We start from the raw sequence: 27,982 nt of genomic DNA, 5'->3' as shown, positions 1-27,982 counted from the left end.
TTTATTTTGTTTAAGTTTGTATTTTTATAAGTCTTAATGAGCTATATATTTTCATTAGTTTTGCTTTGTTTTTCTAGTAGATTTGAGCTATGAATTTCTATAAAATTATACTTTAGTATTATCAAATAGAATTTCTATTCCTTAAACCAGATAACAGATGTCATGACTAACACACTAAACAGAAGAATTAATTTGATACTACTTTTTTTTTCTTTTCAGTGTTATTCTCCTTTGACATATACATAATTTTATATTTTTTGTATTTTTTCAATTCTCATTTAATATTTTGAATAGTGTTTATGAAATTGTTGAAGTAAATTTTTTTTAATGGTGTTATGGTGAATATTGATTTCCGGCACTGCTTTTATTATTAGTTTTCAAATAGGGATCATATGGTTAATTAATTATTTTTAATTTTTATGTATATTTGAATTAATGTCGTTACGAATATGATTTTTTTTTCATTTTTGATGTTTATAATTTTGTAAAAGTATCTATTTTTCATCATTATAACCTACATTTTTGTTGTTTATTTTCCTACTGTATATATTAAAAGTATACGTCTACCTTTATTTTTGCGTTTCAGTTTTAAAGGTTGATTCTTTGTATGGTGTATATTTTGCCATTTATATTTCTTAAGTCGGTCTTTACTATATGTTTAATCATATTCAGGTTTTTAGTTATTGTAATTTTTAGTTTATGTGTTTCTCTAGTGTTTTCTATATGTTTAGTTATATACTCAGTGTTAAGTCATTGTTGTTCGTAGTTTTGTATTTGTTTTTGTGACTTGCGCTCTTTTATAATTGTGATATAAGTTTTGTTAGGGTTTTCTTCTTTTATATATTTATAAAAATTATTATTTTTACATTCTTTAAAGTACCAAAGCTGTAGTTTAAACAATAAGTAATATGATAACAGTTGTGATTTCTTAAATTGATTAACTCTGCTTTTTCTTTGTTGTTGTGTCTCATGTTACATTTTTATAATTTTCTCGCAATTCTTTACACACTTGTTTTTAATTACACATTTGTACACTATTTTAATATATGATAAAGAATATTGTAATAGCGTTTGAAATCTTTTTATCCAAAACACTTATGTATACATCAAATATAAAATATTTAATCTTTCTAAACCCATAAATAACTGTTTTTAAGTTAATAATTTTTAATCATCCAGATCACATAAAAATTGAGAATAAATATATAATAGTAGTTGAGTAAAATATTTTTAGATAACATGTTACTGTTTATTTTTATCACCATTTTCAAATATTATTTGTTTCATCCACTTCTTTGGGGTAATTTTTTTTGTCAACTCTTTGTCGTAAATTAAATTAATGATTTCATTTAGTTTTCTTTACTCGGTTCTATATAACGGAAAGCATAGAGAGAGATATATATGTGCACAAGTGCATTACACTCTTTCCTAACCAATATGTAAATGATCACTTAGAAAACTGCTTCTCAGTAGAAAAATAGAAGATGAATATATTATTTGAGATAGATTGAATTCGTAAGATCCCCACGCAACATTATGTAAAAATATATATTTCAAACGGTTTGATACTGATGAAATCATTATATAATAATTGGATATATTAAAATTACAGTGTCATATATTAAAAAGTTTGGTCACTATAAAGAACTTAAAGTGAAAACTATCACCAAAAAACTTGATATACCATATAAAATAAACCAAGACTCTCCAAATTAAGCAAAGCTTCTTGGTTACTTAGAGCATCATTATCCCACATACTCATTTAGGGGTTCTTAATCATTTTTTAATAATTTTTAGTTGGAAAAGTAGGTTCAAGAGACTTAGCTAAGAGACATGTATATTTGTATGGTCCATTGCAAGTCTTTTATATAAGGGTTCTTAAAAAAAATTATGAAGGGTTCTCTTCTTCTCAAGCTCAAAAGATAGACATCAAAACTAGGGATAGACAATTAAATACATATAATCGAAGGGAGCTAGGTAATGTACAGAGCTTGATTGAGTGTTGAAAGCATGACTTAGAAGTGGATTATTCCCAAAAGACTTGAGCAAATGATTTCTTGCCAAATAATATATCTTATTTTTCCTATCTCACAACAGAGAGTTCAAAGCTAGAGATGGACATCAAAGCTAGAGAGAGTCAAATTACAAACAGGAAACGACGAGACATTCATATATATATATATATAGAGTTAAAGAAAGTGATGAACAGAGCATCTATGTGTGTCCAAAGCCAAAAGGTTAAACCAAAAATACAAACTAATCTGATTCTTGGAAAAGTTGATGTACCTTAGCATCGCTGTGGACAAACTGAATACCATGTCATGGATATATCGTAGAAGAGCAGAACCAACACTTGACCAATCTCATCTTGTCTCCTCCTTAAAAGATCCCTACAAGAACACAGATGAATCACAACAAAGAAGAGATTCATTCAGACATCAAACTGAAGCAAAATCATAAAACTAAACACAACTAGTAGAGAAATTTCCCTAGAAACAGGTTTACTCAAAAACAATACGAGGAAAGCAGATAAAAGTTTCAATGTTGATCTAATTATTGGTTTCACTATCTCACTCTCTGGACTGTGGTGATGTCTGGGTCAAGATGCTTGAAGAAGCCAAATCCGACGTAGAGCAAGAACCCATTTTGTCAAGCTACTATCACCAACAAGACATTCAGCAATCCGCATCTGACGAGCCTGGGGACCACTGGGACGACCACCTCCTCCTCTCTGCATCACCATCTTCGTGCTGATTAAGTGAGAGACCATTGGTTCCTGGTCTCAGCTCACTGACCTTGGTGAACACTGGCTTCCTCAACGCAGGTGATGCCTCAGCCAAGTTCACTTTTAATTTCCAAGTTCATCTTTATCAGAACCATGTTTCGTCAGACCATTAACAGCCTTTCCTATCTCAGTACTCTGCAGACAGATAACCTTAAAGATCAAACACGCACTCTCATTCAAAACCTCAAGAACAACAACTTGATACACAATGAACCAACCTTGAGAATATCCACATTCAAAGACATCAACTTTAGCTTCCTTAGAGAATCAACTATCACTGAATGTGGCTACATAACACACACACACACAAAAAGGGAACTGAAAGATTGGTGGTTCGCAGTATGGCCTCTGCAATCCCATGAGCATACCAATGCTACAACAGATGATTGAGATCCTAAATAGGAGACTACAACACAGGAAAAAAAAAACACCAGAGAAACTATCCACTGATTCCATTCATCGTCGAGAAGAGAAGAAGGCGGAGTCGTCGAGGATTCAGAAGAGAGAGAAAGAGACGACGAAAGGGAAAGAGGGACACGTGTCTATAAGAGACGTCTCTTATGGCCCTTAATTAAGAGACGTTTTTACTCTTAATGCATAATTTTCTTTTTTTTTTAATTCTAAAAACATTGAAAACTCTGCCTAAGAAACTGCGATAATGGTGCTCTTACACTCCCATTTATTAAGAGATCTTGTTTGCACAAAATTAACAAATTTAAAAGGGAAGAAGCGTCAATGTTTGGATATGAAAGGATGGTGCTCTTTTGATTGAGGATCTACCTTAGGCGTGAGATTGTTACCATGAAGTAGATCGTGGATCTTTGAGTACATCACACATGTGACGGGTATCCTCCACCACCACTACTTTGTGATGCGAGCTTGAATTTTCCGTCAGTTTAATCTTCTCAAACATATACTGCTTCTCTGCCTCAGCCTTGGCCAATCTCTGTTCAAGGTTACTTGCGCATTCCTCCCCAAACTTTTCTGTTTTCGTAGTTTCTTTACAACCTCTCAGACTCCCGTTATGCTTTGTTAGCTTTAAGCTGTAACATGGCTGCCTCTGCTAGCTTCAGCCTCGCGATTCCCTCTAGCTTGTCTATATTAAGTTTTTTCTTATGCCTCTCTGTTTTCAGCTCTGGTACTTCTTTGGCTTTGTCTTCAAGCTCTCTATTGTGAAGTCTCGAGAGTCAGGTGTAAGTTCCTGAACATCCTTGTATTCTCCTCAGACTCTTTCCATTTTACTCACCATCACATGCAACTATTCGCAGCGTCTAACTCGATCTCTTCAGAAACATGGTAATGAAAAAGGTTAGACTAAACAGACAGAGTAATATTCACATCCGATTCTCTCAAAGCTGATAACCACGTAGACTGTGCCTTCTTCTCCCCCAAGATCGTGACACTGGCGGTCGAGAAACACTTCATCCAGAGCCAACCATTTCCTAGATTCGAGTGTTTACCCGTATGCGCCATCAATCTATACGTCCGTGCGAATATACTTGACTGAACGGTTGCAGCTTGCAGGCATCCTGAGGTGCTATCAGACGCACACCTTCTCCATTTTCAAAGCTCATTGCAGCGTCTAAGTCGATCAATTTAGAAACCTGGTAACAGAAAGGGTTAATTTGCCAGCTGTTGATCACTAAACAGACAATAGCATTATTCGCTCATAAATAAACAAAAGAACCATACACTTTCAATCAGTATTTTACCTTGGAAAACATTACTATTAATTTGCCAGCTGTTGTTTCTGCCAACCCACCGCAAATGTTCTCAAGGAACTCCTCATAATTACATAACAGCTACGTACCTCTTAGAAATACACTTCCATGGAAAATCCTGCTAACAAAGTCGAGAACCTTAATCCACGATTCTCGATCACAGTTTGGTGCATATTGCTGAAAAACGTTTTAACCAAACTCTACAGCTCAGAAGTGCCATTGCCTGACCGACACTTAACAACATTTCTTTGCTTTTTTACGTCTGTTCATTGAAAAATAAAAAGCTCAGATTAGTAATAGACCTTGTATAATCAACTCAGAAGTGTTCATTCGATATGGCTTATACGTAAGCTCAAGAAGGACTCCACAGTTTGACCCACAAAAAAAGACTCCAGAATTATATACATCACTCCTCCCTGGTAGTTGTGATATAAAGTACTATCTTTTACCATCAGAATAATAACAGCATTTTAAAGTCAAATTAAAGATATATGAAGTATTTCTTGGTGTTAGATATGCGTCTAGCTTACTTGGGCTCCAGATATCCAACTGTGCCATGGACCATATGCCGGAGACATGCACGGCCCTGTCAACTGCCAATTTAGACAAACTGAAATCTGAAACCTTTGCCCGCATGTGTTTATCACGTAAGATCATCTTACTTGTCTTCAGGTCCATCTGTATGATCTCTTGAACACCATGTGCGAAGATGCTTGATCCGTACATAAAGACAATCAAAACCATTCAAAATCAGGTACCGCAAAATGCTTGGAACAGAGATTAAGGACTCTTACCGTTTTAATTAGTGCACGGGAGACTTTCCGGTGGTGACGGGAGACTTTTTGGTAGATTACTATCCATTGGGTTTCATCGCCATAGCTTCAATTTCTTCAGTGGAGGTTTTCGTTTTTGACTGGATTAAATCTAGGTGAAGGGTTTATAAAGATTAAAATGCAAATGATACAAAACGAATTCATAAAGGAGCTTAAAGAACACAATTTATTGATAATATTAGTAACTATAACGTAGATTTCATGAAGATGTAACTGAGAAGACGAAGTGAGAGGCAGAGTCGGTTGATCGAAGCTTCTTTTTATCTTTATTTTCGACAATAACTACATGACATGGCAGAAAGGATTTCCCTAATTGGTTGATTGGTTGATTTTTTAATCTGAAGTGGACACTCTCCCTGCTCTATTTTTAGAACTTTTAGTATTGTTAGACAGTGTGTGAAAGACAAAGATTGAATGAAAATAAAACTTTAGTTCTAGTTAGAACTGCTTTTTAAACCCCAAAATAACCAATGCTATGACTAAGACATTCTACGTTGAAATTTGGCTGGAGGTCTGAGTAGTTCTTTTCTTATATTGAACACTCTACACATAATGTTTATTTATGGCTGAATCAGCAGGAACCTAATCTATCAAATTAGGGGTAAAACGTGATTTTCAGCTAATTTCCTATCAGTTTTGATGACATTTTATGTGGATTTTTGTGTGTGCATTACTGTCATATGGATCACCCAGCTCACATGTACCGCAACTCTCAATAAGCTACTGGACTAGATCTGTTCTTCGTTTCAGGTGGGTTCAGCCCATAATGCATCAGACCCCATTCTTCAATTTTCTTTTGGAGAAGAGAAAGAAGAAGAAAACCTCAGCGACATATTTTTATGATGGAATACAAGATATTTATACACCCAACTGGAATAGTTTGAATAAAATAATATGATATGGACGTACCACTTGTAACACATGTATAAGAGACGTCATGACTTTGTTTATATAGGTTAGTTCATGACACAGCTTGGCAAACAGTTCCACCAGAGGAGTTTGATCCATCGCCCATTCTGCGAATGGCAAACAAGTTTCGATATGGCCCAATTAGGCATTGGTTGTCCATAGCTCAATGGTATAGACACATTTAAGTTTCTTAACTCTGTATGCACTTATCAAGGTTTCTTCTCTGTATATTGATTACTTAAGGATAGGAAGTGTTTCTGATAGGGTGAACTGTCACTTCAATCTGAGAAAGTTTAGACCGAGGGAAGTGAACAGGGTCAAGATAAGTATGGCTTGTGTCTTCACCTTCATGGCCGTTGGGTGGCCTCTGATCATATACAAAGTTGGTAATGGTTAAAGTTCTGGCTGATGCGTTGGTTGGGGTATCACTTTTAGGTAAATGCAACTCTCCATTCCCTCTTTTAGCATCATAAGACACAATGGTTACGCATTTTATTGTGTTTCTATAGATGAGCACGTTCACAAGGGTTCATCATACGGCTACAACACGGTTTCTTGAGTATCAAAGAAGGTAAGTTACCATTTCATCAGGCCACAAACATGACGAACCCCATGACCTATATCTGCTTCAAATTCTTCATCAAGTTGAACTAAAGGTTTATTTGACTTGTGCCCTTGAGAACTCTGTAAGAACAGATGAGCTTTTTGAATTGAAAAACCTAATCGTTCAACATAAACTCATTGAACCAAAGGTCCCACATTGTTATACAAATCAGAACAAATCGCAAATGGTAAAGGGAGAGATCAAGAGTGGTAAAAAAAGAAGAAGAGAATCAGTTCAAGGGAAGGACTTTTGAGCAGTTTGTTCTGACTTGACCTAAAGGACCAGTCAGGACATGGTAGCTGGAGAGTTTCACCATGGACTTGATGAAATCTCGCTGGAACAAGAGAGGATCAGAAGCGTAAGCTCTCACCCATGTCTCGGTCTCTTCACTGGCCATCAGTTGCTGATCTGAGAACATGACCCCTTTATTCTGCAACAGTCTCCTGTAGTAGCGTGATCCGAAGTTAAGGTAACCTCCTTCATTGTTGAAGCTCAAGTCGATGGTTCCATCAATCTGGTTCTCCGAGCTCAGACCGTAGTTGGTGTGATAATCTGATGCAGGTAAGGACGGTGCAGAAGCAGTGTCAGGGCACGGAGATGGAGATGATGCCGAGGCAGAGAAGGGGCATTTGCTCTTCAGTTCTTGGAGGAACCCTGTATTGAGCTCAGGGTCAGGCTTCCCGGTTCCTGAAAAGTTGTACAGCCGGTCCTGAAAGAATGTGCAGTGCGTAATGCCTATGCTGTGGGCTCCTGCAATATGAACAATCAGAAGAAAAGAATCATGACAACTTAAAACCGATTTTAACAAGTGAGCAATGAACAGTTACGACCAGATTTTAGCAAAACAGAAGAGAGACTATCAAGAAGTGAGGAATACCCAATAAGCTGACAGTTTCTTGTGGGCTGAATCCTCTAGAAGCAAACCTTGCAAGTATTTCAGAGAGGGTAGCATGTGGTGAAGGAAGCTCACGTTGTGCAATGTCCTTGAACGTCACTAGACTGTCTTTCCTCCCAATTCGTAAACTATACTTTGGACCACCAGCCTGAAAGCGGACAAACACAAATGGTTAAAAGGAGCTATAGAAAGATTAAATGGACAAAGCAGATACAAAGGACAAACAGATGCGTGATACCAGTGAGACTGCTTCTTTAGTGGCCAAGGCAAGAGTGTCAGCGCAGGAAACAACTCCCGGACAGGTATTCTCTAGCTCGGACTTGATAAACGCAATGACATCAAGTCCTTTCAGTGACAGGTTAGGAGGCGCTTCTTTCTCCGAAGTCTGAGATTCATCTGCGTCTACAAGTACCGAGGCATCGCATCCCTGCCAAAACCTCAAGAAAACTGTTCAAAATCTGACCTCAATCGAATCATTTCACATAATCTGACCTCAGTCGAATCATTTCACAGAATCTAACCTCAATCGAATCGATTGTATCCAAGTTCAAGCATATCCTCAAACAACAGTCCATAAACAAGAAACCATTAGCGGTTTTACAGAATCTTACCTCGATGAAGCAATCGTGAAAGAGGAGGCGGATTAGAGATGGAGCTATGCTAGGTCTCGCCTTGTAGATCTCTTTAAGAGCTTTTCGGATGATTCTTTCGGCGGAAGGGCAAGAGTCTCGGTAATAGTCTTGTTGCAATGGCGAGTACGATACGTCTTCTTCTTCTTCGATAGAGACGTACAGCGAAGTTTTTGAAACAAAATCGCGCTCAGCAGAATCTTTGGTGGTTTTGTGGAGCTCGACGATGTAGTGCGCGGTGTAGATACTGAGAACGAAGAAGGCAAGTGAAGCGCTAATGAAGAAATTCATCTCCGAGATTCGTCTCTGAGGTTCGTCTCTGCGTTCGTCTTTGCGGTTAGTCTCTGCGATTCGTCACTGGGAATGCCATGAGACGAAAATTGTTGAAGATGACTAATGAAAAAGAAGCGGGATATAGTCCAGTCAAAATGACGATAATGCCCTCGTGAATGTACAGGTGTTACACAACTGTAATCCAGTAAAAGTATTAACTATTTTTTTACGTCAGGAATAATGCCATTTTTTACCCCATGAATATGTCATCATTTTTTTTTTTTTTTTTTTATCATCTGAATTTATTAAATGGGACAAAGCCCAAGAGACTAAGCCCAACAACTTTACAAAAAGCCCAAACAGCAAACGGGCCAACGGAACAAAGAGAAAAACCCAAACAGATGGGCCAACCAAAGAAAACAAATATGGGCCGACAGCCCATAGAGTAAACCGTCGAGGAGAGAGGGACACGTCACCCACCGCGTGTGCGTTCGCCCGGCGATGCATGCACACGTGTCAAGATGAAGGTCCGCTGTCGTCCACCGGAAGCAAGGAGGCGGCGCATCAGAACTCCGCCGCTAGCGGAGATCATCGATGAAACGGATGCTACAAGAGCCAGCTTCAAAGAAACCCAATCGCCAACCGGATCTACCCTTCAGAAAAAAACAATCATCTACAATCGATCTATCCATCACCGGCTTTCCAACTAAGGGAAAGAACAATCCGACTAGGAAAGAAAGAGAGACGATTTGATGGTGATAGCCAGAAGAAGAGTAGATCGACGTAAACGGGAAAAAACCCGGAGTAAGCCGCCGTCACATAAAGGTATATGCGACGCGGAGACAAAAGCCGGCCGATCTTCGCCGGAGGAAAAGGCGAGAACGCCGGAGACAGAGTCCGGTCGGATGAAACCGAAACCGGAACCAAAAAGTGGATCTCTCTCACTCTCAAAAATCTTTGCCTCTCTGAAAGATAGAAATTTGATAAGAGAGGAAAGATTGACGAGAGAGAACTCTCTCTCTAGGAGAGGAGAGAGAGAAAATTTGGGTAGTGAATATGTCATCATTTTACGCATGAATAAAAAATATGTATTAAATTTACAATTTCCTAAAGATTAGTTGTGCTTTAAATTTTTTAATAAAAAAATGATTTTTATTTTGTTTGGAAAAAATTTACGTCTCTTCCGTTCCCCGAATTAAAATGTATAGATGTTACACAAATCATCTAACCTATTTTAATAATGTAAACAAACATTTAGTTGATGTGTTCTTTTTTTTTAACACTTTCTAACTAAAACGTGATGGTTTGGGCAACAAGAGAAGAAGAAAGATACGAGAAAAACAGAGTGTGGAAGATACCAACAGGACCCCACACTCAAATAAAAAACGAACAACATAAATCAAACAACATCACTCCGCTCCCATAGAACTCGCAGTTGCGAAGGAAGTATCACAAGCCTGTCATGAATCCGCACCGCCGCAACCCCAACTAATGCGCACTGAATATCCCACTCTCATCCTCACGTACAATGGGCAGTAGCCACCCAGGGCAGTCCGTAGCTATGTAGGACGCGTAGCATTGATCTCTAGTGACACTGAGAGCAATTGCATCGGCACATCTGTTCGCCCCTCTGTTAACATATGAAATGGACCACAACCTGAGCAGGGACAATTTCTCTCTTATAGCTTCTATCAGACTGAGCCATTGAGGGAAGTTTCCGGGCTTTAAAATTGCTTCTCCCGCCAGGTACGACGTGGACTCAAACACCACCTTTTCATATCTCATCGTCGAGACGCTTTCAGATGCCCAATAAAAACCCAGTGGCTCAGCCTCTAAGGATGATGAGACATGAGAATATGAGCGACGGCTATGGGCTAAGGCTGCTCCAGCATGATTCCTTGTCAACCAAGCAACACCACAATTCTGGTTTCCATCAACCCAAGACGACCCAATGTTACACTTAACAAAGCTTGGGCACGGTTTTTTCCACGTTGATGTAGAATCACCAGCTGCATCTTGATCCCTATCTTCCTTGTCCGTCACGTTAGCCGCTCTCCAAGCTTCCGCCTCTACTTGGATTCTCTCCCATACTTCCTTAGCTCCAAAAACTACATGTTCGAACACGCAGCGGTTCCTAGATTTCCATAACTGCCAGAGAACCCACGGGAATACCAATCTAGTCTTCTCAGGTAAATGACATTTCTTGCAGCTTTCGAGCAAGTGGTGAAAATTTAGAAAGACTGAGTTGGTTGAGAAACCAGCTGCTGGGATAGGAAAGCCTGATAATCTCCATACCTCTTTCGCAACCGGGCAGTGAAAAAGAACATGACAAATGGTTTCCGGTTGAGACTGACATACCTTACAAGTAGTTCCAACATTGATACCTCGAGAAGCCAGACGTTCCGAGACCGCTAAGGCTCCAGCCAATGCACGCCACATGAAGTGCCTAACCTTAGGTAGCGTTTTCACCTTCCATAGATTAGACCACAAGTTTCTCTCAACAGGAGGTAGATTCGAAGCTGTCATTGGACTCTCAATTGTCTGTATGAGATTCAGTAGTTTATAGCCGCTTTGAGAATCATACGTTCCGTTCTTGCTAAAAGCCCAGACCATTGTATCTTCTCTCTGAAGATTTAGCTTCATTCCCAAAATCGCAGTAGCGTCTTCCTCAACAAAAAGATGTCGGATCTTCTGGGCATCCCAAGTTCCATGTCTCGAGTCAATAAGATCGTGTACAGTGAGCGTAAGGTCTACTTCATCCGTTCTATATCTCGGAGGCCTAGGTGTGGGCAGGAGAAGCCAGTTATCATACCAAACATGCGTCTCTCTCCCATTCCCAATATGCTTCAAGATCCCTTGCGATAATAGCTCACGTCCATGTACTATGCTTCTCCACGCATACGATGGTCTATTGCCTATAGGACAGTCCAAGAAGTCTCCCTGTCTGAAGTATCTGCTTTTCATGACTCTGGCCAACAAGGACTGAGGATTAGACCATATTCTCCAGGCTTGCTTGCATAGCAAGGCTTGATTACACCAAGCTATGTCCTTGAAGCCCATTCCACCTAGTTCTTTAGGCTTACATAACCTTTTCCAAGCAACCCATGGGATTTTCCTTTTTCCTGATGTGCCTCCCCACCAAAACTCAGTCATGATGCTCGTTAGTTTTGCACACAGATCTTTAGGTAACCTAAAGCAGCTCATCGCGAAGACCGGTAACGCCATTCCCACAGATTTAAGAATGATCTCTTTACCACCTTGAGATAAAATCTTGGAGCCTCCACCTCTAAGTCTTTTCTGTACCTTCTCCTGGATGAAGTTTAGAAGCTTAACCTTAGAACCGCTGAAACATTCAGGTAGTCCTAGATAGGATCCTTCACCCCCTTCTATAGCTATACCCAGCACTGCTTTCATCTCATCCCGCGTCTGCTGAGGAACGTTAGAGCCAAAGATGATTGATGATTTAGCGGTGTTAATCATTTGACCCGACGCATCACCATACAACTTCAGTCTCTTTACAATTTCCTCTCCTTCTTCGATAGATGCTTTGCAGAGCAGCAAACTATCATCAGCGGAAAGCAGATGGTGCACAGCCGGTCCTTCCCTAGACAGTCTCACGCCATTCAGCTTCCCAGATGCCTCAGCTTGATTAAGAGTATTCACCAAAGCCTCCGCACACAAAATAAAAAGAAATGGAGATAGGGGGTCCCCTTGACGAATCCCTCTCTCTGGCTTTATGAAACCGTGTTGTCTGCCGTTTAAAAGCACAGAGTATGTCACAGAGCTGATGCAGGACATAATCCATGTCACCCATTTCCTATCAAACCCCATCTTCTCCAGTAGAGACTCCACGAAGCACCATTCTACCCGGTCGTAAGCCTTGGACATATCTGTCTTGATAGCCATATAATTACTATTAATCCCCTCCTTTCTCCTCAAAGCATGCACCATCTCGTGAGTGATGAGACGTCCACTGACAAATGCACCTTGAGTATCAGATACAATCTCTGGCAGTATTGTCTTCAGTCTGCCACATAGAATCTTAGAGATGATTTTATAGTGCACCGAGCATTAGCTAATAGGTCTTAACTCAGTCATCATCGAAGGGTTAGATACTTTGGGAAGTAGGCATATCTGCGTATGGTTCCATCCAGCAGGAAGAACAGCCGTATGGAAGAAGCTCTGCACTTCTCTAACCGTGTTTGGACCCACAATAGACCAAAATCGTTTGTAGAAAGTACCTGTTAGTCCATCTGCTCCCGGTGCACTATCTTCCTTGATAGAGAAAGCTGCGACCTTAACCTCCTCTGCCAATACCGGAGCTGTTAACATAGTGTTCATTGGAGGAGAGATTCTACTCTGGAATCCTTCAAACAAGCTCTCAAGATCCCAAGGGTTCGAGCTTGTAAAAATATCTCTGAAGTAGTCCACAGCTATACTCCCCTTTGATCCTTCAGAAACATGTTCCACGCCCTGGGGGTCCTTAAGAAGGAGGATGTTATTTCGGTTCTTCCTTCCTTTAGCACATAGGTGAAAGTATTTTGTGTTCCTATCACCAAGTCTAAGCCACCGAACTCTACTCCGTTGCCTCCAAAAGGATTCTTCATCACGATACGCTTTACTGAGGTCTCGTTTGAGCATCTTGAGCCTTTGCCAATCAGGTAAAATCTTTGCAATCTCCTTCTCCAGCGCCTCCTTTATTCTTTTAATCCTGCTCTTTGCACTTATGCTAGTTACTCTTTTCCATTTAGCCAGCTCTCAACGGCATCTGTTAATCCTTTCCAGAAGCGGTATATCACTCTCCACAGACTCCACTCCCCATCCCAGTTTGACTATCTCTTCAACCCCTTTCTGCTTTGCAAGCCTTTTATCAAGGATGAAACGACCACGCCCCATGTCTCTTCCTCAAGCGCGAACCTGACCAAGATTGGACGATGATCTGAGGCAAGCATTTCCAAGTATTCCATGTTGATGTGTTCATTACAAAACAATCACTGTATTTAATTCAGTAGCTAGAGTTATCATTAAGGATATATTTGTACATGAAAAAGTGGCTATTTATGCTATATTAAAACACTAGACAGAGACTTACCTCTTGTATGGAATGAAATTACTATTTGTTTATTTTTTGTATTGGATTTAAAAAAAATAATATTTTTTTTAATTATTATTTTGGGTAGTTATGTATAGAACTATATACAGTAGGTTTTTAAACATGTATCACTTTATATACAACTAGGTGGCTTTCACTCCGTGCAAATACGGGGTTAGTGGATTTTCTATATCATTTAGTTATAAGTGCATGCTATATACAGTTTGGGTCTCGGCGCCTTATATTATTTTATAATTTGCATGTACTTGCAAGGTCATATTATTTGCATGTGTTATATTTGTGTTTTGTATGTTTTCTGGTATTTGTAATTCCTTTTCATATATTGATGGCACAGATATATGATTTATTTATCAAGTTTTGTACAGTATAACTTTGTGTTCTTCTAGTTTTATCCTAATCTTTTCCTATGAATGAACTGCAGGTACCGGCGTACAGCTATGAGACGGAGGTCAAAAGGGTGTGAATATTAATTAGAATATTAGAATCATGTAATGTCACATTAAAATAATTATGTCTCTTCCTATGTCTACATTTCCGTTGACTACAATTCATCCTTCACAGTACCACCTTTTGGTTTTAACTTTTCGTTGATGAATACAACCATGTCCTGGAATCTCAATTTAATTAATAGTTTTAACTGCAAATCAGACTTGTTAAGATATACCAAAAAGTAGTAAAAGTGAAAAGGGTTTGAGCTAGTGAAGCTCTATGAAAAGGGTTATTCTGCTTCTCATTTCTACCAAATTTACAGAGAAATATCGTCAGATAATCATTAACATGTCATTAACAAGATCGGGTCACCTATCTTGGTTTTAGGTAAGATTTAATTCACAAGTAGTTTAAGCTACTCATTTTCCGATGCATAAATTCTTACAAATAAAATTCTCAAAGTCTTTGAAATGCTTAGCCAACTTCACGACATGTGCTTCTTAGTGCCTCACAATTCAACACCATGGTTTATGTACCTGTTTTTAGTTTCCCCCACACGATCCATGAGTTTTTATCTCGGTTTCGATTAATAAAATCTTTGGTTTAGCAGAGTGATCTTTTGGTTTTACTTACCTTAAGATGAACATTATCAGGACAGTTTGATACCAACTGATCAAAAGTCTTTCCTACCACAATCACCACACTTTTTTCCTACATATTTTGTTGGTTAGTTAATCTTAGTTAATATAGAGTCCCAAATATAAACATAAGCTGCATGTAAAAATATACACATGAAGACGAAATCAAAGAACTAAATCTTTCTAACAAGATTCAACATTTACTAAATACCTTCGGTTTAAGCCTTGTGGAAAAAATCTTCAAGAGGTTGAGCCTGATTCTGAAGGTCATCAGCCTTGGCAAAGATATTTACCTAACCAAGGAAAGAAAAACAAAAGTAGGATTCAATCATAATCGGGAAAACATATAATCGAAACTGCTAACCTATACAAACTTATATGACAAAAATTCTAACATGAAGTTAATACATAAGTCTGGAGTAAACTCAAAGAATATTGCTTTCGGTCAGTCTTGTGATCAACTAAAACTTGTTCTAGCCTAGAAATTCCAATATGTTCTCCATCTGATACGATACATCAGAATAACCATGCAATACTTGAAATTATTATTCCAATAAAACATCACAGTATCTCATCGAGCTCATGGAAAAGAAGTTTCGCGACATCGCTGAGAAAATCAACATTAGGCATAATTGGGAAGTGAAAATAGTGAGTGAAAATATTGTTATTTGCAACATATTTATAATAGTGGGCCGATGGATACCTGAAACGGCAGAAGTGGGAAAAATATGCTTAGTTCAACATAGTGAAAACCTTTATTAGAAGTGATGATAGATGTGACGGAGGCTGGGTGAATCTTCTTCTTTTTTTGAGCAAAGGCTGGGTGAACTCCTGAAGCTCTAAATTAGGGTTCATACGGAACGTCGGCATGATTGACAGAGAGGCAAGAGCGATGACGATCCGTAATTTACTAATTATAAATATTGGTGGGCTTGAATGATAACTTGGTCGATTGAGTGTTTTTACATAGACCCATTAAAAAATAAAACAGATGACATTCATAAATATATATTTGTTTCGGTCATCAATGTACAAAGTATCCTTTAGTCTAGTGGTATAAATGTTGGTGTTTATATCATAGTAACCCGGGTTCGAAATACAAACTTGACATTTTTCACACTTTTTAAAAGTGGAGCCCACTTACCTGCTGATGTGTCGCATCAGGAGTGATGCAACTGCGCTATTATAATGTAGATTATTTTGTAAAGATATACAATTATTTTGTAAAGAAGCAAGGCTTTGTGATGTTGTATTCCAAGTTATGATTGATTTTTTTGGGAAATTGGATCGTATGACCAAGAAAAAAGTATAAATAGGTCCATAGCCAAATACCCTAGCTTTTCAATATACACATTATATTTTTTGTAATAATTCATTTATGCCTTTGAAGTTAACCGGTGCAACCTACTGGAAAAAAATATTAATTATTTACTTCAAGTTACGCGTGAAACACTCTTGGTCATTTATTCCATCAGCTACGTCATCTGCTCTCCTATAAGGTGACGTCATCTCTCATTAATTCGTACACATTGATAACTACTTTTCTAGATTTCTATTCTATGTGTCCCATGTAGCATGAAACGTTTTACTTTGATACCACTCGTTTTCCTTAACAGAGTAAAATTATCTTTAATAATTACACCTTATTACATGGCTTATTAGAATTCTTTCATATGCCAAATTTGTTAATAAGTCTTGGTCGTTTATTCCATCGATTAAGTCGTACTCTCTCCCACCTGGTGACCTCATCTCCATCACGTACCTTCACCTATTTTAACAGTTTTTCTATTCTATTTGAACCATGTAGAATGAAATAAAATATTGTATTATTTTCATGTTTTGATATTTAGATTAGGGCTTATATTTTCATTTTAGGTTTAGTGATAAGTGGTTTTGGGTTTAATGATCAATGGTTTAGGGTTTAGTATAGATTGCTTAGATGACATTATCTCTCATTAAGTCGTGCACATTGGTAACTACATTTTCAGATTTCTATTATATGTGCCCCATGTAGCATGGAACATGAACTGCTATGGCTTTTACTCTGACACCACTCATTTCTCTTAACAGAGTAAGACTATCTTTAGTAATTACACTTTATTATGTGGCTTCTTGGAATTCCTTCATATGCCAAATCTATTAATAAGTCTTAGTCATTTATTCCATTGATTAAGTCATATTCTCTCACACATGGTAACATCGTCTCCATCACATACCTTCACCTACTTTAACAGTTTGTCTATTCAATGTGAACCATGTAGAATGGAATATAATATTGTATTATTTCCATGTTTTGATTTTTAGATTACGGTTTATATTTTCATTTTGGGTTTACTGTTCAGTGGTTTAGGGTTTAGTGATCAATGGTTTTGGGTTTAGTATGAATTGTTTAGATTCACTCTGACAAAGCAGTAGGTAATTCAATGTTAGTATATAAACATTACAAAAGTTGTATAAATCTCTCTATCCTATTTTACCTTTTGTGTGATCCATTGCATATTCTATTTTATTTTACGTATATAGAATAGTAAGTATACGTCACACTTCATAACATATGATTCTCGTAACGCCACAAAACCAACGACGTCATGTACTATGTCACTTATAACTGGTAACCTGTTATGAGAAAGGGCAGAACCGGATAAATTGTATGTTAAATACATGACATTACATTACGTCAAAATCAAAACTAATTACTTAATTTACATGCCAAACATGGCTAGTTCACAAATTAACCCATTTTTTTCTGGCAAAACCTGGTCACATGACACGTTATACAATATAGTTATTGAAGTTGATATGTGAAAATCAGGAAAATTAACTTAAACTTGTTCTATTACGTAGGTGGATCTTCTCTATCATCAATCACGTCCTAAAATCATAGTCACGATGGTATTTGTACAATGATCATTGGCGCTTTATACGCACATTATAAACTTTTCATGTATAAACTTATGTCGTTGGATAGCTAAAATTAGCTCTGCGAGTTCCGATATTTCGGTTTATTCGGATCAGATATTTTTGGTTTCGGTTTATTCGGTTCGGCCACAATTCTACCGAGTGAACCGAAATATTGGTTCGGTTCGAATTTTGGTTAATTTTTATTTTTAATTTTATTTCTGAATTAACCGATTTTTTGTTTTGGTTAGATTTCAGTATATTTTTCTTAATAACGGATATTTCTGGTTAAATTCAGTTATTTTTGGTTAAATTTGGTTATTTGGATCGTTCGGTTTTCAGTTATTTTTGGGTACTTTCAGTTTTTTATATTTTTTTCAAAAAAAAATCAAAAACCAAACCCAAACGAACCAAAAACCAAACCAATTTTCAAAGCCATTCCGAACCAAACCAAAATCATGACCATAACCGAACCAAAAACGAAAAACCGGATCAGTGTATGTTGAAATGTTTTAAATAATTTATTTAATTATTTATGTTAAGTGTTACCAAAATACATTTTTCAGTTACATATTCTAAGTGATTTTAGAATAGGTGTGTTTAAGTTGAAATAGTCGCATAATAAATGATCTATTGTAAAGTTATTAGCAATAAAGTGCGAGTAAGATCAAAATACAATAAAAGATCATATGATTGCATGATCATTAAACAAGTTTTTCGAATCTTTGAAAAATTAACTAATCTGCCATCATATGGATTGAGACCTACGTGGCGAGTGAGTGGTTGTTGACCTGGGCATTTGGATCGTTGGATCAGCTTCAGGTCATGCTTATCGAGTCCGCATCTTTTGGATCTTAGATATTTGGACCCAATAGTATAACTAAAAAATTTTGATCAGTTTCGGTTTGGGGCTTGTTGGGCCTGGGTTGGTCGGGTCTAGTTGTCTACAACCTATCAATTAATACCTGCTATTTTACGGGTCATGTCTGATTCGGGTCAGTTTCGGGTAATTTAAGTATACTTTTGGGTACTAGTCACATATTTTGGGTCAATCTTAAAATTTTGGATCGGTTCCACTTATTTTTGGGCTGACCCAAATTTCAGGTTGGTTTAAAATTTTTGGGTCAGTTCCACTTATTTAGATGAGTGTCAAAATTCTTCGTGGATTTACACTGGATGACGATCTTCGTGTGTAGCCTTTGTACTATGTGAATGAAGTCAATTATAACACCTTAGTTTGTAATATGTTGTAGTGTATATTGAAATGTTTAAATGAATTAGTTTGACTAATATATCACCAAAATGCATTTGTCTTTTTGGTATATATAGAGAAAAACACTAAAATTAAACATACTTGAATTGAATTGGAGTAATCAAATGATAAATGACTTATCATAAGTGATTCATTGTGCACAATAAACCAAAACACATTAAAAGATCACGTGATAACTCCATGACCACTAAATTAAATATTTGGAATCTCTAAATATTAATGCATTTTCATCTAGGAACAATGACTCGAATGAGTGTGTGTGTGGAAGATCCATTTACCGTAAATGGTCGAGGTGTTATAGTAATAGGGAAAATATTTTATAAAAAATATATCATAAATAAAAATATTTAAGAATAAGTTTTTGTAAATTAATAACTCTATAAATTAATAAAATCATTATTAATTTATAGCGTTTTTCCTGTAAATAACTAGTTTTTTTACGTCAAGATAATGTAAATACATGATTATAATTATATTTTTTACAAAATAGAAATTTTGGTCCAACCAAATAACCAGTAGCTATGAGTCGATATCTGATTCGGTTTCAAAACATTGTCTTATACTTAAAGTTGGTAGCTAAGTGAAACAAAATAAATCCTTTAAATAAGGAAAGTTCGAGTTAAAAAAAAAGGAAGATCATGTTTAAGCTTAATTGACGCTAGTATTCGAGTGGATCATTAAATAAACTCGGTGAAGCTCCGCGTATACACGCGGGTTCATAAAATTTTTCTTTATATGTTTTATGTCTCTGGACATTTGAATTAAATTTTGATATTTTATTTTTAAATGCAAATGTTGTAAGTTAAATATAACTTTGTCTATAAATTATGATTTAATCTTACAAATTTAATACAAAAAATCTAGTCATTCTATAAAGACCCGTATATATATATATGTGAGTTTCATCTGATTTATGATTAATTTTTATAAACGTTTTTTGTATAAAATATTAAAAATTATTCTCGTAGATTATATTTTTAATGTTGATTTGGGTACATTATTTTTTGGAATTAGTCTAAATATGTATACTTCATTTTTAAACCTTTTAAATAAATGTCTTTGCAAATACTTCTTAAAATAACTTTTGTCACTGCATTGTATACCAAATATCTGTTTATTCTTTATATGTACTAGAGTCGGTTTCCGCGATACGCGCGGAAAACATGTTCAAATTATAAATTTTATTTTTGATTGGTAGCCGCATATTGATTTATTTTAAATTGTCATAAATTTTTATTTGTCTTTGTGTGTTGAGTATTTTTTTTTGTGTGGAGAATTTTAAGATTAAAAAAAACGTTAGTCAGTTCACACAGTTCAAAACAAAATAGTTTAGTAGTAGAAATTAGTAATTGTCCAAAGGGAATAGTATTTGGTAGATAACGGAAAAGAATAAAAATAAGATAAGACATAGACGATGTCTGCGAAGTGTACTGTGAATGATCTTATAGAGCTGGCACTTTCTATTGGGGGCGGACCAATTGTTAAAAAGAATTTTGTTAGTACAGCTTCATTATTGAGTTTGGATTTTTTTGGTCGGCAGACTTATTTGTTGCTTGCGTTTTATGATATAGAAAGTTGTTCGTGATTCCGGGGAGTCTGATCTGGGTGAGCATCTGATTGTGATACTAGGGGAGGGAGAGAAAGGAGTTTAGTATTTTTGGATAATGTTGTATATTGTGTTGCAAATAATAATGGATTACCTGGTAAGTGAGGTAGACCGTTGTACATTTCTTTGTAGACTATGTTTTTAACTTTTCCGATCTTTTGATCATTTCCTTGTATAATTTTGATGCCTACCTTGGTAGTAACTCAGGAATGACCAACATAGAGCTCTTCATGGGTGAAAACAGGTGTAATATAATTAAACAGAAGAGACAAATATATTAAATAATTGTAATTCACAGAGAACTTGATAAATGAATGTTGTGTACATAATATTTTGAACTATATATCAAATGCTAAAAGCCTCAATTGGATCAATAAACTTCATTGGAAAATTATATCTCTTTGTCAATCATAGAGTTTGAACCGGCTAACTGGCTACAACTACGGAAAATGAAATCTAATATGATGTAAATAATACACATATATTAAAACGAAATATATATTAAACAAAATTTATGATTAAATGGTCAAATATTTCATAATCTATATTATTAAAAAAAGAAGTACGAAATAGAAATACTCCTTAAATTTACCATTTATTTACATTAGAATGCCATTGAGATATGTATTGAACCTATATTTAAGGCTGCTTGTCTTTTCTTAATTTAAATAATAGATTTAAGCATTTAATGCCCCTTTCTAATTTAAATCATTGATTTTTCCTTAAACAAATCCCAACTAAAATAGATTTCTTAATATATTTCGTATCAACAAATTAAATATTTTTAATATTTGTTAGTAATAAATAATAAAATAAAAAATGACACATCATAATCAATTTATATAACACATAAATTATATTTAAAATAGTTTATTTCTATATTATTAGTATAATGCTTTCATAATATAAGTCCAATTAGTTATAAATATTGGATTTTTATATGATATATTGTGATATAATAGAGAATTAAAATCACAAAATATAATTAATCAAAGTAATAAATTTAATTTTTATGTTTTAAGATGTTATATTAAAAATTATGCATTAGGTTTTAATTTACATATATATATATATATATATATATATATATATATATGAGTTGTGGGGCTAGCCAACTTGAAAGGTGAAAGCAAATATTTGTACGGTAACAGGACAAACTCTAGAAATAAACAACAACATGGCAAGATTATTTTCCTTTTTTAAATTTTTTTTTTATAGAAATTATAGTTCCATATATGTTTATATATTTTATGTATTTATAAATTTATTTTCTTTATTTTTAAGAGATGCTAAGATTTTGAAATTGGGAAAAGTTTGACCCACCTTTATATTATTTTAATTAGGAAATTTTGAACTTCAAATATTAATTTTTATTATAAATGCAGAGATTAATTTTCAATATAAATTTATGTTTAAATACTGCGAATTTTCAATATAAATTTATGTTTAAATACTGCGAAATACATCATTTGATATAAACAAAATACTATAAACATAAAAGAAACACCTGCTATGATGAAACAATGTAGTGAATTTACAACTTTTATAATTGTTTTATTAGAGTTTTGGGTTAAAGTAATATATTAATATTTCAGTAATATTAATGTTTTTGATTCAAAACTGATAATAAGGGAGAGTTTAAATTTTGGTTTTATTAGGATTTTAAGTCATTTAAACTTTCTTTGTTCTAATATATGTGAATTTTCGTTAGAAGATATTAATTTAATTTTTTGGTTTTAAAATATCAAGTAGGTCTAAACTTATTATATTTTCAAAATAAAATTACTTTTTATATTGTTTAGAAACATATTACAACCAAATCAAATTAAATAAGCAGTGTACTGCCGGTTTCCTCTTCAGGCGTTGAAGACCTCTCTCGGAAGGTTGAATGAGAATCGGTAGACTGCAGTGCTGTAATGAATATGCCGTGTTCAGCTTGGAGTCAAAGAAAAAATATATTTAGAAAAACGTATTGTTTTGTTTCCATATCTCTTGTTATTTGTATTTATGGTGGAATATATTTTATTCAATTTTTGGCATGAATATCTTTTGCCATTAACAGCTGGACATAACAAATTCATGCATTCATTGGTTTTATAACAATGTGAATTCTTAAGTACGTAGTCCTTATGCAATTTTTTTTTCATGTCACTACAAGAAAAATGCGTTTTAATAGCGGACGAATAACGCTATATAACAATACTATAGCGGTTTCTGAAGCGCTGTATCATCGCCCGTCATAATAGGTCAGACACATTAGATAGCGGTTTTTTACTCTGCTATCCTATTCTCATATATTATAGCGTTTTTCTGTATGCAATTAAATAGTCTTTAATAGCATGTTTTTTTTGTTATTATTTACATTAAAAATATTTATTTTAGAATTTTTTTTAGTTAATTATTTAAAAATAAAAACATAATTTAAATTTAAAATTAATTCATATAATTATAATTTTCTTTATTATTTAAATTTATCAATAATTAAATTGGTTTACAAAAAATATAAAAAATAAATCTAATTAAACAATAAACCAACAAACCAAATAAACCAAAAACTAAACCAAGTTTTAACCTAATTACTACCAAACGCCGCCACACCAACACCCCCCTGGCCCCTTCGTTGTCTTCTTCATCTTCCAATCCTCACCGCCGCACCACCACCTTCGTCGTCGTGTTCTTCCATGACTTTCGTCGTCGTATCCAGCCATGATTCTTCTTCTTCGTCGTGGGATTTGAGAGGCAAGTTGCAGAGAGGAGGCATACTCGTCGTCGCATCCAGCCACCTTGGTCTTCGTCGTCATTGTCTCCTCTCCACGAAGCTTTCTCGTCGTCTCCTGGTCGTCTTCTCCAATGTACTTGAGAGGAGGCGTACATAGGCCAGGTCCAGAGACGTTTTGTTTCAGTGACTACTGTACAGAGGCGTCGTCATGTCTCTTCTACGAGATTCTTCATCTCTCAACTCCTGGACCCAACCTTCAATCAAAATCAAATCTAATAGTTTTGTTTCCATGAATGAACAGAGACAAAGATATTGAACAGAGGAGTAAAAATTGTAAAGGAAGAAGAAAGAGAAGTGTGAGACCGTAGAACCCAAAAAAAAAAAATATGAGATCTCAGATCTATCGGGAGTTAGAAAAGAGAGGGAGTGATTTTAGACCTTCAGATCAAAACAAATCAGTGGCTAAAAAGTGTGATCCTTGACAAAAAAAAATTAACCAATGAGAAAAAAGGTTGAAGATAGATAAAAGAACAAATTTTAACCTTTAGATTAGAATCAATCAATGGCCACAAAAAAGACAGTAAAGATTGTTTTTACATTCTTTTTTACTGTTTTAAATTTTTAAAAAATTTAATGATTATATATTATAATTTAACATTTAAAATATAAATTTTGATTTGAATTTTGTGGTTATACATTTTTTTAAAACTGCGTAATAGGGTTTGTATAATTATATTGTATAAAGGGTTCTGTTTTTGATTTAAGGGTTTATAGTTTTGAGAGTATAAGTGTTAAGTTTTTATATAAATATTTTGTGATTAAGATTTAGATTTGAAATTTGTTAAATAATTAAAATTTAGATTCGAAGTTTATATTTAGTAAATGTATGGTTTTATATATGCTTGGTGTTAGAGTTTAGGGTATAGAGTTTGACTGAAGAATTAAAGTTTGTGTGTTTGGAACTTATATATTAAAATTAAAAAGAATAAATTTTGAGTTTAAGTTTTATATTTGAAGTTAAATTTATGATTTGATGTTAAAATAGAGTTTAAAGTTTGTATTTAGAGTTTAGGTTTAAAAACTTGTTTTAGGATTTAGGGATTCAAAAACCAAACATAGCGTTTTTAATCATGTTTTGCTATTAAACCCAAGTGTTACATATAAAACCGTATGTTATCATAGCGTTTCCAAATATACCACTTTATCATAGCGTTTTTAAATATACAAACGCTATCTAAAACTAACGGGTATATCAAACATAGCACAATCGTAAAAAACGCTATTCCGGTCTGCTATTAAAACCCATTTTTCTTGTAGTGTGTTGGACTAATTAAACTTGTATGCATGCATGTAACACGTTTAATGAGTGTCGAACCATTAAAGGAAGGAATAAAGAGGAAAGCAAAATTATCATAGATTCATAACCAAGATAAAAATGAAAACCAAACTGATTAAATAGAGAGAAGAAGACTGTTATTAGAGAACCATTATGACTGGGCAGTCTGAACCAGCCAGTGATGGAGTGACTATACTGCATGTGATCTAGCCACTAAGCTTGGCACGCTTTGCTTTCTTCTGCTCGTCACTGGCTGAAGAAACACCACCACTACTCTCAGGTAAATCTGGGATTTTCACTTCACTGTGTGGTGGCGTCTTGAGTGGAGGGAGGATTCTTTGGTGGCAAAACTGCTGATGAGACAATTTTGGTTGCTGTCAAGGAAAGGCGGGTAGATGTAAAGTTGTAGTGAGCCACCTTGATCCTGAATTTCTTTGTCTGTCCAATTGTGTCGATTAAACATTGTGGCAGTGGAATCTCAAGCTCAGCCCCATCTCCACCATTATCCTATTATAACAGGATCATTTATCAAATTGGTAGCTTTCAAAATTCAATAAAATACATGTCAAGTCTTATCATGATTATCATTTTGAACAGAATAACACTCACCTCAACATAAGCGTCGATCAACTCTGTTGCTTTTCTGCCGGTGAGCTCTTTACCAGCATCTCCGAGGATGATGAAAGTGCACTGCTCCTCATTATCATAGACATACATTTCAACGCGGTAACTGATTCAAAGGCAAGTAATTAGTATATAGATTGAAAATATGTTTGAATGGAGAATCTTACTTGGCTACTGCAGTAGCATTTTCATTCCCGCATTTTGGACAAAGCATTGTTGTCGGCCCACGGTTTAGCTTTGTCTGGCAATCCTTGCAAGCAATGTAATACCACTCAGTGCCAAGCCGGAGCTCTTTTTCATATTGGGTGCGACGGTTCTGACCGATGAACCCCTGAGCCACAGTACCCTACAGAACATGGAGACAATATCGATTCAGTTGAATATCTAAAAGTAGAGTGTTTAAAATTATAACGTTCAAGGCAAACAAAACAATTTCGACCTCTGATAAAACTCTATCACAGCACTCTCAAGTAAACAATATAAAATCTATCAAAGCACTCTCAAGTGAAGAATACAAAAGCTTAACAGATATGCGGTGATTAGCAAAACACAACAAACCGGCAATGATATTAAAAAAATTTCAAACCAATCAATCAAGTTCTTTTTTTCAAGATAGATAAGGTGATTAGCAAAACAACAAAACGGCAATGATATAACAGTTTAAATAGATACGCTAATATAATATCAAACGAATCAATTTAGTTTAATTTTTTTTTGTTTCAAGATAGATAACGTGATTAGCAAAACAACAAAACGACAATGATATAACAGTTTAAAACGGCAATTTCAAATGAATCAATCTAGTTTTTTTGAAGATACGCTAATCTAATCTGAACCCAACAAATCAAGTGTGTTTTTTTCCTGATACCATAATATAATTAACGGTTACTGTATTTCAAAAGTTAACAACACATGCACAATGAGACAGGAACACAAACCTCTGCATCGATCATAAGCATCTTGATCCCAAGAATGATGCCTGGTCCTCCTTTCACATTCTTCCGAGCTTCCCAGAAATGAATAAGCCTAAACTGCAAGGTGGAATCTCCTGGTCCTGGTGAAACATATCAGAAGAGGAGAGGAGAAGAAGCTTCGCCGGTAAGGATTGCAGTCTTCTTTGCCATGATAAAGGCTTGGATTTTTGATCTGGGGTAAGAGAGATAAGGGTAAGATACCATCATTGGGGACTTAATAACAGGATCATTATCATTGGGGACGTTATGCAGGATGAGTTGGGTGGGGGGGGGGAGAAAGAGAATCGACAAAGAGATCGAGACGGCGATTAGGGTTATTGATTTGGGGGGGGGGAGAAAGAGAATCGACAAAGAGAGAGATGGCGATTAGGGTTAGAGATTTCACAGAAGGGGATCGGGAGAACGATTTCAAAGAGAGAGAGAGAGAGAGAGAGAGAGAGAGAGAGAGAGAGAGAGAGAGAGAGAGAGAGAGAGAGAGAGAGAGAGAGAGAGAGAGAGAGAGAGAGAGAGAGAGAGAGAGAGAGAGAGAGAGAGCTCTGGAATACGTAAAAATCAAGAGAGGTGCGAGAGTGGGCTACGAGTTGGGTATAATGGGCTGCAAATTGTTGAATTTTTTTTAATTTCAAGCTCACTTTGTTATGACCTGGCACTTTGATTGGTCCAGATTATTTTGCGTATGTGGATAGCTTTAGGAAGCTCAAATTTAGTTTCTTTTATATAGTGGGATATTGGGTTCGCATCTTTAATTATATTATACTTTTAACCAGAAAATTGTTTATATATCTTTTAGATCATTTATGTATCTTTTCTTTCAAAGATTTTTTTAGTCAAGTATATTATATATATGTAGTATTATCATTATTTATATTTTCTTCTAAATTTGTATTTAGTGATCACCTTGTACTAATAGTATTTTAACAGAAATCATTTAGATTCTATTAGTTGTGAGGTTTGGTTCTGAAACTAAATCATTGGTTGTGAGTTTGCTTTTGAGAACCATCAACTCTTTCATAAGCCAGAGAAGTATTTTCTGATGGAGTGTGAAGCAAACAACATTGCTACAGTCTAAACACTCTAAACTAATACTTGACAGTAGATGTGGAGAACTGGGCGTCAGAATATAAAACCTTGTTTGACCCGACAAAGTAATATGGCTGTCAATTGTAAAAACACATGGGGATGATTGGTTGGATTGTAGAAAGTGACTTTAGCTTTAATTTTCAATAGGTGGACCGTCCGCAAGTATGTGCGGACATTAATATTAATATTAAATTGATATTATATTTACAATTATATAATACTTATGTTACATGTATATAGTTAATATGAAATATTCGATGTTACATGTTAATATTTATACTATGTTCATATGAACAAAGAATACATTAGAACGTTTAGAAAACGATCACATTTAACACTAATCTTAAAACATCAGAAAAATATAACTGAGAAAAAATAAATATTTTACGCATAACCCAATAAAAAAAATCAGCCATGAAATATAAAAGCGAGATTTGAATTACCTGAGATTTATTATCATTGGTTTCATTGTAACAGCAGAGATGATTTACGGTTTTCTTCTCTAAGCCTTGAGTCAAAAAAGAAGTAATTCTAACAAAAATATTTAAAGATGTAAACAATCCCCAAAAGATAACAAATTATATAATTGATAGGACAACATCAATGAGTTTCAAAGTTTTTAAAAAGCTTTGAGATTACCTTT

The 27,982-nt window shown here is 35.2% G+C and overlaps 1 protein-coding gene across 1 annotated transcript; it reads right to left on the bottom strand.

Annotated features, from left to right (window-relative positions):
- Positions 1–362: 362 nt before the first annotated feature.
- On the bottom strand, positions 363–8,925 carry LOC103862015 (putative Peroxidase 48). The gene is made up of 8 exons (XM_009139731.3): positions 8,359–8,925; positions 7,986–8,174; positions 7,730–7,895; positions 5,301–7,602; positions 4,498–5,218; positions 3,004–4,389; positions 2,575–2,920; positions 363–2,390 (listed from the first exon to the last, which is right to left on the bottom strand). Exons 1-4 carry the CDS (start codon positions 8,665–8,667, stop codon positions 7,082–7,084), a joined length of 1,185 nt encoding a protein of 394 aa, XP_009137979.1. The 5' UTR covers positions 8,668–8,925; the 3' UTR covers positions 363–2,390; positions 2,575–2,920; positions 3,004–4,389; positions 4,498–5,218; positions 5,301–7,081.
- Between the last annotated feature and the right edge of the window lie 19,057 nt (positions 8,926–27,982).

Source organism: Brassica rapa, chromosome A03 (assembly GCF_000309985.2).
Source record: "Brassica rapa cultivar Chiifu-401-42 chromosome A03, CAAS_Brap_v3.01, whole genome shotgun sequence".
Classification (NCBI taxonomy): Eukaryota; Viridiplantae; Streptophyta; class Magnoliopsida; order Brassicales; family Brassicaceae; genus Brassica; species Brassica rapa.
The sequence above is the reverse complement of the archived record's forward strand: the minus strand, read 5'-3'. Positions and strand labels throughout refer to the sequence as shown.